Below are 16,563 nucleotides of genomic sequence, written 5' to 3' on the forward strand. Positions count from 1 at the left end.
CTGCTTTTGTAGTTTTGGGGATTTTGACAACTTCATGAAGGTCAAGTGAGGCTTTAAAACTTTGTCATCTATGATGATACCTTTTTCTTGAAATATCTTCTTCACAATTTCTAGGATTAAAAAAATAGAAGTACTTAGAGGTAAATCAGAGAATGAGAAATATCTGTTTCATGAAAAAAAAGAATCCACTGAAAAGAGGGAAGAACACTTTAATTTATTTCTAAATTTGCTACAACTGAACCATATAATTTTACACATGTAACATTAATTGCATAAAATTATGGTGCAGAATATTTCTTGGAGAAAGCAGGAATCCTACCTCCAACATGGCTGTATAGTGATACACAAGGGTTGCCTTATTCTGAGATCACTCTCACACTTAATTTTGCTATTACTGCGATGTGTGAAAGCAAACTGTCAGCTCAAATTTGCTTCAGGCGTGTTAATGCTAAATCACTTTGTGTCTGAAACTTAAATATATTTGGCAAGTCAGTAGTACAGCAAACATTATTGTGACTTTTACAAAAGTATGATCAGGCAGCAGAACTATTTTTAATCTACTGCAATGATTTTTTTTATGTCTTAGACAGATGTCAAGAGTTTGAATTTTTTTTCATAATAACATATTTAAAATAAGGAAAGGGAATTGTAGAACCACAGAGCTGGAAGGTCCACTGAGTCCACATCCTGCTCGGTGCAGGAATGTAAATCAAAGCATTCTGAACACACTGCTGCTCTTGCTTCCACTTGAGGGACCAACTACCTTCAAGGGGCTCTTGGTGATTTTTTTTTTCCCCTATTGAATTGGATTCTGCCTTCCTGTTACTTAAATCTATTATTCTGAATCTTGCACTCTAAAGAGAACAAGGATTGCTCAAGTATTCAAGTATTTGAAGAACACTATCAGTTATCTTTTCTCAGAGTCCTGTTTCTCCAATGTCTCTTCTTAGGAATTCATTTCTAGCTCCACGATCATTATTTGAGCCGAGGTGGCGCAGCAGTTAGAGTGCAGTACTGCAGGCCACTTTAGCTGACTGTGTTCAGCAGGTCAGCGGTTCAAATCTCACCGGCTCAAGGTTGACTCAGCCTTCCATCCTTCCGGGGTAGGTAAAATGAGGACCCAGATTGTTGGGGGCAATGTAAATATATATATACATTGCTTACTGGTGTACATCGCTTAGAGAGTGCTTGCACTTAAAGCGGTATATAAGTCTCATAAATAAATAAATAAATTTTCTGAATCTTTTCAGTTTTCCTCAACCTGCCCTCAACCATGTGTCCAGAACTGAACACAACACTCAAGATGGGGTTTTGACCAAGCAGAATGGTTACTACTTATCATGTAGAAATTATACTTCTATTGATGTGATATAAAAAGTGTGTTTGTCATCTTTCAATACATCAGTTGGTTTATATTTAGTTTGCAATCGCTCACTGCTGTAATATCTTTTTCCAATGTACTGTTACCAAATCAAGTATTCTATAGCTGTACCTTTGATTTTTATTATCGAAGAACTTTGCATCTGTCACTTTCAATTTTCACTCTGTATGTTTGATTTGAATTTCATTTCTGTCTTCTGGTATATTAGCTGTCACATTCAATTTTCTATCGTCTGCAAAGCGATAAGCATTCCTCCACTGCACCCAAATCATTAATTAAAACACTGAAAAATAGAAGACTGAACCAAGCAACACTGTCTCCAATCTGATGAGGAACCACTGACAAGAACCTGATGAGTATGATTTTCAAGCCAATTATAAATCCACCTAATAATCATGCCATCCAGCCCACATACCTAATAGCTTTTTAATCAATATGTTATGGAGTTCTTTGTCAAATGCCTTTCTGCAGTTAAGGTACAGCTTGTCTACAGTAATCCCATAATCTATGAAGGAAGTTACTGCAGCAGAACTATTTTTATGACATAATGACATAAAATTAGTCTGGCCAGATTTGTTCTTGACAAATGCATGCCAATATCCAGCAACTGTAAATTGTTTTCAAGATATGTACAGATCAATCTTTTTAAAACTGCTATAGAATTTTCATAGGTGTTGCTATGATGCCGATTGCTAGTTTCTTGGATTTTTTTCTCAATTTTTGAAAATAGGAATATTTGCCCCCCCTCCCCTTCATTCATGAGGCAGTTCAGATTTCCAGAGTGCCTCAAAATCTAATACACAAAGTTTCATCAAGACTATTAGCTAATTCCTTCAATACTCTAAGATGCAATTAATCTGGCCCTGGATACTGAAATAGGTTTTCCTTAATATGGTTCTTTCAATTCATTCATCCTGCCCTTCACATTTTGCTATGAAACGCATTGATTTTTGTTGGAGAAAATTGGACCAAAATAGGAGCTAAGTAACTCTGCATTTTTTTTTTGTTTACCTTCTTCATTGAGCAGCTGGTATACTAGTTTTTAATTTTCCTTTGTTAATAATATAATATGGTCATAGATCAGAAAAATGTTCTCTTTGAATTTTTAAAACAAGCTAGTTATTTGATCAAAGGTTTATATTAAACTTTAAATGTTAATATCAAAGACTTATTGGAATTTTTCAGTATCTCCTTCTGACATTCATTTCCCATTTTAATTTCCTGTGCTTTATTTTCATGCAAAGAAACCTTTGATATTTACAGTTGTTAACACAGCTGGATTCAGATTTCATACCTCAGTAACCTCTCACAGACATGCCTTCTTATTTTTCTCTTTGAACTAGAAACTTCAGTAGGCCTGTTGAGAGATTCTAGGTAAGTTGGGAATTCCCAGAACTGAGTTCTATCTGTTCTATCTCATGTCTTCACGAGCCCATTTCTTCATTCAGCTAAATATTTACTTATGGACCTATTTAATAGCAATAGCACTTAGGCTTATATACCACCTCAAAGTGCTTTACAGCCCTCTCTAAGCAGTTTATAGAATCAGCACATTACCCCCAACAATTTGGGTCCTCATTTTACTGATCTCAGAAAGATGGAAGGCTGAGTCAACTTTGAGCTGATCAGGATCAAACTACTGGCAGTTGGCAGAATTAGTCTGCAAATAATGCATTCTAACCACTGCACCACCATGGATAAGAGAGAAAACTATTTTTGTCACGGTTGTTCCAGTTTTTAAACATTTCTAGAATTAGAAATATAAATCTGCAACAAACCTTCAAATAATCTACAGGTAGTCCTGGTTTAGTTCCACAACTGAGACCAGCAACCTGATCCTAAAGGAAATGACCACTAAGTGAAACCACAATTCTATTTATAATCTTACTTCAGCTTTCCTTTGCTTTACAGACCTGTGAAGCTTATAAATGTAACAATTCATTGCAAAGTTATATTTTCATCTTTGTTGTAAACAGTTGCTAGATGAGGCAATTGCTAAATGAAGACTACCTGTATTTTCTGTCAAAAAAACCCTAAGATTTATGTTGAAAGGCAGAATGACACCAGAACTATAGTTAGCAATTATAGCCTCACAAATGTGGCAGAAATGAAGGTGTAGCACTAAACAAAATTTGCTCAAGATTGAAAAAGGAAAATTACTTACCTACTGAACCTGAAATACTTTATGGTGGAAATTACATTTTTTAAAAAAACTTTAATAAATCTAGAAAGATTATAGAAATGATCAGAAAAACAACTACCTAGAAGTAATAGCACAATAATAAAAAATCTTTCTGCAATCAGTACCATCAAAGCATATCAATGTTGAAAAAAGAATTGCTCATTTTTGGTTTTCACACTCAAAAAAACCTTTGAAGGTCATATGAAAGTCAGTACTTTTCAAATGATATTTTAACTGCTTGTTTACGAAAGTAGAACATTAATCTAAAACAACTTGTTCAATGCTGATTTCAGTCTTCTGCAATGTGCAGTATTGGGGGTTCACTGACCATCTTTTAGGACAGGGCTTTTCAACCTGTGGTACATTGGCACCTGGCAGGTGGTACGCGACCATCCTAGAAAAGTGGTAGTGGGGGAGGGGAATGAGCTGAACCGATGGCAGCACCGCACAAGCCTGAGCGAGAGATGGCTGGAGCTGCAGGGCTGTCAGGGCTCAGCGGAAGTGCCAGGTTTAGCACCAGGCTCCAGCTGGAGCTTGGCGCTGATCCCGGTGCTTCTGCTGAGCCCAGAAGAAGCACCGATCAGCTGGAATGTTGCAGCATCTCCAGGGTCTTGTGATTTACATTCAGATGCTTGGCAACTGATTCATATTTATGATGGTCACAGTGTCCCAGGGTCATGTGAAGTGACCAAAACCTGCTGCAACCACCCAGTAGATGTGGGGAATAAAAACCAAACATCCCCCACCCCACCACCACTGCCAATCCTCCACAGAAATGCTCACAACAATGAAAACCTCAGACCAGAAGAAAAAGCACCATCGGGTGGGCAGGCAGGTGTCTTGCTCGGCTGTGGCTTGGGGGGCACTGTAACTTCAAACAATACTAAGCGAACTGTTGTAAGTCAAGGACTACCTGTACTTTATCACTTTTTTCCTTTTTTTTTTTTTTGGTCATCAAGTTTTTGACACCTTGCTAGGCGACTGGTGGTACTCAGATATTGCCATATCCTAACAGTGGTACAATGGGTGAAAAGGTTGAAAAGCCCTGTTCTAGGATACTTCTGAGTTCATTCAGGTCCAGCAGATTTGAACTGTACCTTGTGTAAAGTGATAATATCTGTTGTGCCCCAGAACCTCCTACAACAGGCAGGATTGGGTTGTAAACGCATATAAATGCATTGTTAATGAAAATGATAACCGGCCGTGACGTTTTATGCAAAATTTTCAAACAAGGAAGCAATGAAATAGGGAAAATAAAATATGACAGAGAGAAAGGAAGATTATTTGCACTCTATTTTACTTCTAGCTCTACCTCTTGCTAGTTTCAATCTTACTCATGCTAGAAAAGTGTGGGTTGTGGAAGAAAAAAAAAGATTCCTTACCCACTTAATATAATGATTAATTTGTTTGACTTATCTGGAAATCAGACAAATTCTAGAATGATTATCTCACGTTAGAAAAAGGGGCAAAAAGCTGAGGAACAATGATTTGCTTGGCAGAAATTTGGGGTTTAATTTGGGATTCAAGAGGAACTTGGATTACTTAATTCATTCTGAAATTGCTATTGACCATCTACTATCCAAATGGAACTTTTGTGTTACTTGAATTTTGAATGGCACAAATATTTTGGAACTACAAACATTGTGTCTAATAGCTATATCTGAATAAAGATTTATTGTACTCACTAATGCATTCCCCTCCTCCTTTCCTGATTGCTGGGTAATGTTTGTAGTAAATGTAGGCTTTTATGAAACAGGAGTCCCATTTCTTGCTACAAAGAGCCAGGGTAAGTGCTGCTAACATTGTCAATAAAGACCCACACAGTTTCAAGACATAAGCTTTTCAGTTATTAGTTTGTGTGCCGTCAGCACAAAATAGGTAACGAAAGAAAAGTCATTGTTTCAGGTAAATGCTTTCTCACAGCCTAGCGGTATGAAAATGTATTTCCAATTACTCTCCTTTTACCGTCCCTTTTTTGTAAGACGCACAAGAGGTGTTTTTTTTTAAAAAAAGCTTCACTTATAGATGTTGAGCTGCTGATGCACCAAATGTCACAGCTCTGTAACAGCAGGTGGCAGCATTTTATTGACCATGGCTGATCTTGAGAAAGTTTATTAAAATGTGTGTTGTGTGTGGGTGTGAGAGAGCCTAATTAACAGCAGAAAAGGCAGCCCTATTAACAAGGATGTGTGTCTGTGTATGTGCATGCACACACATGTATACGTGCTTTTGAAATCTGAAAAGAAAGCCCTATGAGGAACTGATAAAGGATGGGGGATTGTTTAGCCTACTTCTCTCACAGGGCTTTCTTTCTAGACCAGGGATGTCAAACTTGCAACGTCACGGGACATATCGCACCATATCACAACTTTTTTTCCATTGCCGGCAATGGGGTGGGTGCAGTTTTGGCATGACGCATCCAACCCGCAGGCCAGTAGTTTGACACCCCTGTTCTAGACTCATCAATTTAGAAGCTGCCCTTTGAACTTGCTCCCATTTGACACTGTTGAAATTTGAGAAATGCACTGTTTAAGGGACCACAGTATCTGTCAATTATTTATTGTAATTAATAGCAATCCAGGATAAAATTACTTTTTCTATATTAACAGCACAAAACCTAGGTGATTTCTGTTATCATATTTCACCATCTGAGGAAGTTTTAAAATGTACATTTCTTTTTGTAAAATACACACTCTGCACTGTGACCATAAAGCCATTTCTTTGTGAAGCAGCATTTAGTATCCCAAAGGATTCACTGCATTCCATTGTATTCCATTTTTTCTAAGCACTTAGGTTGCTCATTTATTTACTGATTATTTTTTTCAGAAAAACCCCTGGTTCAATTAACAGCTACTGAGATGTTTGTTCTTAGACAAACAGCATCTAACCCACAAAAAATATGATAGGCAGAGCAGGAAAAAGAAAGCCCATTAAATAAGTTTATTTAGAAACATATTAGGAACAAATAAAAATATTAGACTTATTTTGTGTAGAGTATGGTACTCAAACTGATACTCAATAGTTAGTGTATACAATTTGTATATATACTGAAGGTTGCTTTGTGTCTGAACGTTTACTTCAAAATGACTTGATTAGAGATTCACTGCCAAAAAGCTAGATGTTATTAGCAACCTGAACAATGCCAGCACAAGATTAGTATCTAATTAAATTCATATAATCTGCTTGTTGGCTGACCTTAAATGCTCTCATTTCCTGTCGTTTCTTTATGTTATTCTTTCTCTAAACCACTTTGGTGCAGTAATAAACAATAGGCAATATAATATTTTTTTTACAAAAATGAAACAATAGTCTTAACAGTTAAAATAATATAATTACCATAATGGTACATTGGAATTAAACAAATATAATACACACTACTAAGAGAAACAATAAAATGTATTTTTGTTGTCTGTGAAAATATCTAGTAAAGGAAACACATGACGTCACTGTGATGAGAATGTTTCTTTTGCTTACAAATGACAACTAATGGGCGAAAACAGATTACATATAATAATATGTATTTGTTTTTATGAGATGTATCCAAAAGCCATATGTAGAATAGATGCATCTATTGGAAGAAGTGACTTGTCATCCTAAAGTGTGTGGCCCACCCTATGCAACGTCTGTTGAAGCAGGTTTGGTAGCTTTAACAGAAATAAATTTTAGTTACAGAAAAAAAATATATCAGGTTGGCAGAAAAGCAGCATCTATCTAACTACATCCTACTAAAGACAAAGTTGGGAATAGAATGTTCATGTGCAAAAAAACAGGAAGGAGGAATTTGAGATTAACAATCTCATCATCAAAGAACAGAAATAGTTAAGTGATAAAATCACAGAGAGAATTCCTAACAGATTTTCTGTTATTTGGTTATGAAAAACTGAAGTCACATCTTCAATAACATCCAAGAACAACTCTCTTTCCCCCCCAAAAAAAATTCTTACAAGTTTTAGGAAAGTAATGAAGAATTTAAGAGAATAAGCCTGGTTTTTAAATTAATTAAATTGGGGGAGGGGAGGGAAGGGAAGGAATGAATAAACAGTGTTTCTCAACCTTGACCATTTTAAGGCATGTGGACTTCAACTCCCAGAATTCCACAGCCAGCAATGCTGGCTGTGGAATTCTGGGATTTGAAGTCCACATGCCTTAAAATGGTCAAGGTTGAGAAACACTGAATAGAAGAAAGAGCAAGTAAAAAAAAATACATTCAAATTGAAAAAGAAAGAAAACAAAGAGCTGTATGCACGTTTCAGATGAATTCTGGATTCAGAAGCAAAGTGTGTGGAAGCAGAATGATTTCTTTGGCCCCTTCCACATTTGAAACAGCTGGCTTCCCATTGGCAAAGTACCTGCTACTCCTTTAGGATTCCCATGTACTATCTCAGTGGTTCTCAACCTGTGGGTCGGGACCCCATTTGGGGTCGAACGACCATTTCACGGGGGTCGCCAAACAAGGCTGTCCGCCATTTTTTCTCCTTTTCTTTGGCCAGGCCCCTGGCACCTGATGATGTATAAGTGGTTGGGGGTCACCACAACATGGAGAACTGTATTATGGGGTCGCGGCATTAGAAAGGTTGAGAACCACTGTACTATCTGAACTTCTCTCCTCCCATATGTAATCACGAATGACATTCCTTCCTCACAGGACAAAGGAAAACAGTGCTAGAGGTAGGAAGATGGGAAGAAGGACAATGGCTGAGACATTAATTTTCTTGCTATCTCCTTGCAGATGGAGTAAGTACACTACATGTATAGTTTTTTTTTTTCATTTTTAACATTTGCAGACATATCAATATCTTATTTTCATTCAAGCAGTAGGTAAAAATAAAGGTGATGTAATTAAACCATCACCTTTACTGAACTATGAAAAATTGACTTTGCAATCATTTATTTATAAAATTAACACATATGAATTTCCTTCCATGGAAAAAGCTCCTTGCCCCCTTTGGCAGAAACAAACTCAAGTAAGCATTTGTCATCAGTGTCAACCAGTTTCTGATACTGACTGGAAGGACTTTTTTTCCCACTTCTCCATGAAGAATTTTTTCAGCTGTGTGATCCATAATGGGTTTCAGATCATTTCAGATCACCTGGCAATGCCATATAAATTAATCATTTGACTAAGCCATCCCAAGTAACAGAGATCTTTGGGATAATAAATAAATATATAAATACATAAATAAATAATAGAGATACTTGACCCTATTTTTAACTGTGAATTTCTAGAAACACAGTTGTCAGGAAAACTGTTGCATGGTAAGAGATACTTCATGGCGTCATATGTAACTGGGTAGAACAAAGGACCACTAGAGTGATTGATATTTATTTTTGTGTTTTTTTCATAATTGGTTATTACTTATTGCTTCTAGAAATATCTTGTTTAGAGGTTTAAAATTAAAATACAAGGTTGCTGTTGTTGTTGTTTGTGCTTTCAAGTCACTGACATCTGAAAACTGCCTGGAACATTTTCTTGGCAAAATTTCAGAAATGGTTTGCCAATTTCTTCTTCCTAGGGTTGAGGGAATGTGACTAGCCCAAAGTTACCCCACCAGCTTGTATGCCTAAGGTAGGAACAGAACTTACGATTCCTAGTTTTATCTTATCCACTATATTAAATTGGCTGTCATATCAAAAAGATATAATGCTACAAAAAATAATAATGCTTCACTATTGCAGTATAAAGTACTAGAAGCTTTTGGGTTAAAACTAGAATTGGTTTTTTTAGCGACCAAGGTCCAACTTGGGAAAAATGCTCCTTTTCTAAGAAGTCCTGATTTATTTCAAAAGATGTGTATTTTATTTTCCATGAGTGGAACAACATGCTCATCTCATTCTCTCTGAGAATGTTTTCAATGCTGCTAAAACTGCCCCCATCTCCATCCTCCAGTTTCATACTAATCATTTGGAAATTAGAGAAATACATAGAACGCCTGTGAATCTTATATTGAGCTATGCAAAACATTATCAAGATGGCCGTGGCCTTTGCAACTTTGAAAAATTCTCCTAATGTGAGTCACTCAATATTCAGGCTGGTACGACTTCACATTCCTTAGAGCACAAAAGGACATTCATTATATCTAATAATGTCTTAAAGGAAAACTTTTCAAGAAATGATTGGAATTTGGGGAACAGTCTAAAAGGACAATGCCAAACTCTAGGCTTTTCTCCAAGACTGAGATCTTTTTGTTAATTTATTTTTCCAATGCTTTGCTTGATCAGATGGTTTCTGTTTTTTAATACCACATTTTGCACTGCTCCATTTTAAGTTCCATTCAATCGGATCTAACGGCTATAATCTCTCATTTCTCATATACCTGGCAAAAATCATGGGGCAATTCCTAAGAAAAGGCTTTACTTTTTTCCTGCTTTTCTTAACAAGTGATACATGACAACAGGGTTACATCTCATTCTGAAAATTGTAGCCATCCTGACTACTTGCCAGAGATAATTTCTTCCTCCATAAATCTGTGTCATTTGGTTAAAGTGCTGTATCCAGTGGCCAAGCAAAATTGCAATTGCAATCAAAATTTCTAAGATATTGGCCTAAAAGCAATATTGCCAAACAAAATCATATCCTTGACACTACTTTCTCCATTGAACCTTCCATTTCCATTCCTATCATCATGAAACTTACACCCTCTGACAAATATCAGTATGTATGTAGAACATGAAATAAATCCTACAGATAGAAATTTTACACATACCCCAGCTTTACAAGACACCAACTGCAAACCTCCACTGATGTATAAGCTAAAAACTCTACTACCTTGATACACTTGAAGTAATAACTGTTTTCTTTATACTTAAGCAACCAATGAAACTTGTAGCAGTCCATCTTACTTTTTTTTTGTTGTGCTTTTTTCACTAAATATACTCCTGTGATTGCCCCTTACTTCCCAGTTCATATTCCACACAATCCAACAGGAAAAAAGCTTTTAGCCATGCAATGCTCTCAGGAGTTGCTCTCAGGGAATACACATTTCCTCTTGAAGGATTCTGTAAAACTGTAGAGCTATGGAGTAAGATTTTTTTTAGGCTTCTCTGTATATTTTTAATACTTTCCAAATGAATTAGATCTTAAATGTATCAGGAAGAATGTTTTACAATCCAACAGATAAATGTGGACATACATAGTATGTAACTGCAGTGTATGTATGTATGTATGTATATATATATGTGTGTATGTATATGTATATGTATATTTATGCAAGGATGCCCAGGAACTTAATTACTTCTCTTTTGGTGAAGGAAAGGGAAAAGGTTTTTTTTAAAAAAAAAAAAAAAAAATCTCAGTAGCACTAGAAGCTCTGGGAACACATAGCAATTTGCAGATTTGAAGCATACAGAGTGAGTCCTCTTGGCTATACCTTCTGTGGCCTCGGCCATAGGCCAGCTCAGCATCAGAAGTTGCTTTTTGCAAATCCGAAACCCACAAGCATACAGACATTAAACTAAAAGTGTTTTTGATCTGGAAATGGCAAGGACAAAGTATACAAATCATAGGGTGGTTTTAAAATGAGTTGAGAATTACGTCCAATGGGAAAGCTAGTGATTATGGCAGAGTTCTGTGTTTGAAGCATTATCTACATAGGATGCCTTATTGCGCAGCGCAGTCCAACCAATCTCATGTAGAACCCTTGGCTTTGTAACCTTCAAACATGATTTCACAAATGAGACAGCAATAGCAGACTTTATTCTTCTGTTTGGTTGTGGCTTTTTCCATAATATGGAGATTGGTTTCCAGATGCTTAGATTATCAATGAATCTGAGTCTCTGCCTATGAAAGCCTCCAGCTCTGTGACTGCAGATAACAATTGTTGCTCTCTTCATAATTGGACGAGGGATACAGCTGTGTATTGCATGCACAGCTATCACAACAATATATTAACAATAATCTTTCTTTTATTGTTATCTCGGTTTCTGATATAATAAAAATAATAGTTTCCAGTTTAAAAAAGAATTGTAGTAAATCACATGTTCACGTCTGCAACTTAGTCCATACCTGTGAAAACTAATTATTTCCACAATACGGAAAAGTGGGGATCTATAGCTGCTTAAGCAATGTTACTAAAAAAAATCAAGATCAAACTGTGTTTTTAGACTATATTTGGCCTCAACGCTATGAGTTCCTCAATTACAAACATCACAGAGAACTGTAATTAGCCTTTAATATGAAACTCATTTTTGTAGGCATGAAATAAAAATAATAAGAAAGGATAGCAGGTGCCCAAAGTGTAACTCTGCTTGTTCTCATAGCTTGTAATCTCAGGCTTCAGATTATATCTGAATCAAGACTGGGTATCTAATCCTTCTTGAACTGGTGAATGATCATGTAGTTGCCAATCGTTCTATAGCAGTGGTAGTATAGTGATATTATCTTCATTTCTAGAGCTATTATTCTATGCTCTCTTTAACTCGAGATTCACAAATGGATCAAACTTACTCAAGGACTAATGTAGCAGCTACATCTAAAGAACATTTTTTTAAAAAAAATTAGACTACTTTTTAATAATATTTGAAAAGATTTACCTGCTGTCTTTAAAAGCGTGCTTGTGTTATCATTCTCAGTCAACTTTACAAATCCAATTTGATTTCTGAAGTGATCAGTGCCTTGAAAAGATAAATTCAAAGGCTTTCCTTGCAGTAATTCTTCAATTAAACCTCCACTCTCCAAGAAAGCACCAATTGCACTATTGGAAAGAAAATAATTATATATACATATATATTAATCTATCAGTCCATCTATCTGATTTAATACATACAATCACTACATTAGCTTGCTAGAGGGTAGTTCTCGCTTAATGATCATTGGCTCTGTGTCCAAAGTCATAGCAGCACTGAATGAATGATATTTATAGCCGGTCCCCAAAATTATTACCATTGCAGTGCCCCCATGGTCACACGATCAGAATTTGAGTGTTTTGCAGCTCACAAAAAAATTAGGACTGCAGGAAGCTTCAACTCCTCCTACCTACCCTGCTCCACTTTCTGCCTTTTGGGCCACTTTGGACAGAGACACTCCTCGTAGGTGGCGGCAGCAATGCTAGAGCTGAAATAAGAGGCTTGGGCCTTAGCAGTCTCACCAACTGCCACCACCCTCAAGCCTGCTGTGCCTAGTTGATCTGTGCTGTCTTCCTCCCTCTGCAGAGAAGACATGCAAAGCCTGGCCCTACTCAAGGCAGCTGCTGGCCACGCCAGGTCTTCCTTCTTCACGCCAGGTCTTCTGCATTGTTTTTAAAAAAGGGATGTCATTGTCCAAACAGTGTTCATCATTTTCTACATGGGCTCCCTCATTATTAAATTTCATAGATTTCCTGCTTAAAAAATACTAAAAATAATTTAAATTATCGATTTGCCATATGCAGCTGTATACAACGTTAGTTTTACTGAGCTACTAAACAACTCATGACCCCTTGGCTCATGATTTCAGAGACATTTCCTTACCACAGTGTTTCCCAAACTTGACAATTTTAAGGCATGAGGACTTCAACTCCCAGAATTCCACAGCCAGCAACGCTGGCTGTGGAATTCTGGGAGTTGAAGTCCACATGCCTTAAAATTGTCAAGTTTGGGAAACACTGCCTTACCAGATTCCTCAGTGCCTTTCAACAATGGCAGAAGTTCTAATAGGCCTGAAAAGTATTTCAAAAATTTTAAAAGATGTATCTGCCTTGAAAGAAGCCCACGTTAAACTGTGTAGCACAGTCCAATATCAGGACCTGAACACTGGAAATGTTTTATGACATTTTGTATTCTGACATGAAATGCTTTCTGATCATTTTTGTGTCATAAAATGTTTTGGGAAATCTGCCAAATTTCAGTTCCACAGGAGTCCTGGGTCCTGGATTTTAGACTAATTCTTATAGTTAGCTCATTTGAGGAATCCTAGCTGAAAAACCTTTGCCCTACGATACACTGTTTTGCAGAGTTTACAGACACGAGAGTTTTAGCACTACATAAATAAATCCAGGGCAAGCTACAATGCTTTCTTGTAGGCTTGCAGTTTGAATGAAAGCAAGAAAGTCATCAATGATATTCCAGCTTTTCCTTGTTGCCAATCCTGGCAACTTTTGCACACCGCTTTATCTAACGCACACAGTGGAGGCAATGCCTTTTCCCTAGCATGGTTTCAGATCAAGTTGCATAGTGCAATATTCCTACGACATATTTTGCCATAGGGAAAAAAAATTAACTTGATCTGTCTTCCATTTTTTTTAAAAAAAAAATATTGTTATTTCAGAGTTAAGGATGAAGTAAAGTATCAAACTAGGAGTTGGGAAAGTTGGATACAGAGCACTGCTACATTACAAAACGATATGGTTAACCTTGGGTCAGGACCCTGGTTTTTGAAATCTTATAATTCAGTGTTATTCTGGTGAGAAAAGGATAAGATTAAAACACAATACAGCTTTGAAATAATTAATGGGATTTCCTGCCAATAGGCATCATTAAGATTTCAGCCTTATTAAACCAATTAAGGTCTTTAAAAACTTTGTTGTTATTGTTGCCATTGTATTCACATAATTATCACTAGGTGGCAGTAACTACCTTTTAAGCAAGCATCCTTCCTTTCATACATTGTACTGTGAAAATGCATTTTGACTCAAAGTATCTTAAGCAAAGAAATGGTAAGATATGCAATTAGTTCCTTTAATAATTACCTAGACAGCCTACTAAAGCCCTGACTGTGGCTCAGGATAGTAACACGGAACACAACACAAATAAGACATATGTTCTGACAATCATTTCCTTTAAATTAATCATTTTCTAGCTTTCCCTTTCCACTCCTTTTCGTCTACTGTGGAACTCTGCAGGGCTTTTCTACAATATTGATGAGAATTGTAGAGGCTCCCATGACATGTCCTAGAAATCACACGTGTCACACTTTTCAAGCCATATTATTTCAACGTATAACTGTGCCTATAAATAAATTCAATAATCTCCCATGGCAACACATTACAGTACAGGGAAGAATCAACAGCTAGGAACTGATTTTCAAAGAAACATGCTTACTACAATTCATTGAGAAGAGAAGCAAAATAATCTTTATTTCCTAGAGCACAGCTTTAAAATCACTGTTGTAAAATCGTGGATCTCATAGGAAAAAGTATAAGAAAACAAAACAGCAAGCAATAAACCTGGATAATGGATAAGCTCCTGGATAATGGATAAGCTCTTGGATTTGAATTACAAAGACCCAATTTTAATCCCTCCTTGACCAGGGAGTCTGGATGGGTCTCATAACCCAACTTTAAAAGGTTGCTATTATGAGAGATAGAAAAGGGGTGTGTGTGATTTTATAAATTTCCATGAAATCTTGAGGTTTTAGAAAAAGTTGGACTATAAATGTACTAAGATAGACTCTTTTGAGGCTCAGTTCAAATATAGCAATTCTTTCTCTAGATGATGGTTTCTAATATTAGATTCTGCAAAGAAACTCAAGACCTTTCACTGCCCACATATCAAGGAAAGAGGCAGGGATTGGTTAGTTTCTGTAGTAAAGGTAGCCCTTTATTTCAATCCATCACAAGTATAGGAAGCAGCCACATCAGAATGGTTTTCCATTCTCTGATAAGCAGAGTCTGCGTTAAGAGTAACTGGTTGGATTGCATGTGTGAACAAGTATTACATGGCGAAGAAACCAATAAAGAAAGGCTTATTTACAGCACTCCCAACCATGAATGTAGGAAGCTCCAAAAATCACTCACCAGATTTATAATTTCTAAATAAGTAAAAAATAATAATTATCAATCACATGAACACTAATTAACTGCCTGGTCTTGATATCTCCAAAAAGAGTTATATATTGACAGAGGAACATACTTTTCTTTATATTTTAACATTTAAACATTATCTATGCCTTCAGCCACCCAATTTTCTTCCTAATCACTTTCTACCCTATAAATGCAAATAGTTCTTAGCTGTCCTACAAACTTAAATCGTTTCAAAGCTCTTCTGTTGACGGTATCTAAAGTAAGCAATAGCTGATTCATTTGCTGACAGTAACCACAAAAGTAAAGCATGAATGATTCTCACTTTTTTTTTGCTTTAATTCTGCTATATGAAAAAAAAAATCAATCCTCTTTCTCACCGAGAACTGTGATGCTTGGAGTTAACTAGATCTCACATTACAATAGAAACTTATCATGCTGGTGACCCAAGACTGGGCTAGCATCTATTATCTTTTGTCCATGTTATGTGAACTTGGAATGCACTTTTAAGATTCTGAAAGATAACATGGATTCTTGAAGTATTTTATTTTCTTTCATTCTATTTTTTTCAGCAGTGACCATATATCTTTTATTATAAAGGGCAGTCCTTTATTTCAGAAAGTTATCCCTTAAATTTATTTAATTACTTACCTTTTTGGTTTTGCTATCGAACTTTCCTTTGTAAAACCAAGTTACAAACATAAACAATTTTTTTTAAAAATCATATGAATTCTTTTCAGATTTTTCCTTTTTCTTTTTTGTCTTTCATTTTTTCCCCAAGAAAATATGACCACCATATCTATAAACCACTTGGTAAAAGACAAAAGTCAAATCCAGGTAAATGCACTCAAGTCAATATTTCAAGTGACATTATGTTAGGCTTAACAAACAAGCAAGCTGTCATTCTGAACTCCTATTATAGTTGTAGTACCAGTATATATAATGTACTTATTGGAGAAGCTACTGTTAAGATAACACAAGGTCGAGGCCACAAGAAATAACCATTTGCAGCAGACAGGTTCCTCTCAGATAAGGATAATGGAAGACAGAAAATGAGCTGATTGGACATCTAAACTTTTCCTGGAATGAATCAATTACAAAAAACATACCTAGCCAGATGATACTGTAACATTCCCTCTGGATGAAATGATAGCAAGATATTTAGATAACCTTTTAGTGACTGCTGGGAAAAAATATGGTAATTATATTAGTAACAGCTATACAAACATCTGAGATGGTAAGTCTCAAAGAAGACTAGGGCCATCATCCAAACTTTTATAAAATGGTGA

The 16,563-nt window shown here is 36.2% G+C and overlaps 1 protein-coding gene across 7 annotated transcripts in view; it reads right to left on the reverse strand.

Moving 5' to 3' along the window:
• The window catches only part of AKAP7 (A-kinase anchoring protein 7), a 70,108-nt gene that overhangs the window by 35,576 nt on the left and 17,969 nt on the right, over positions 1-16,563 (reverse strand). For all 7 annotated transcript variants that reach the window (XM_039324281.1, XM_039324296.1, XM_039324305.1 and 4 more), the window contains exons 5-6: positions 12,093-12,253; positions 1-110 (exon numbers count right to left, since the gene is read on the reverse strand). In XM_039324281.1, coding sequence (XP_039180215.1) covers positions 1-110; positions 12,093-12,253 — 271 coding nt within the window. The remainder of the gene's footprint in view (positions 111-12,092; positions 12,254-16,563) is intronic.

This window comes from Crotalus tigris, unplaced genomic scaffold, assembly GCF_016545835.1.
Source record: "Crotalus tigris isolate CLP2741 ecotype Arizona unplaced genomic scaffold, ASM1654583v1 scf7180000017611.44802233496:7321179, whole genome shotgun sequence".
Lineage (NCBI taxonomy): Eukaryota > Metazoa > Chordata > Lepidosauria > Squamata > Viperidae > Crotalus > Crotalus tigris.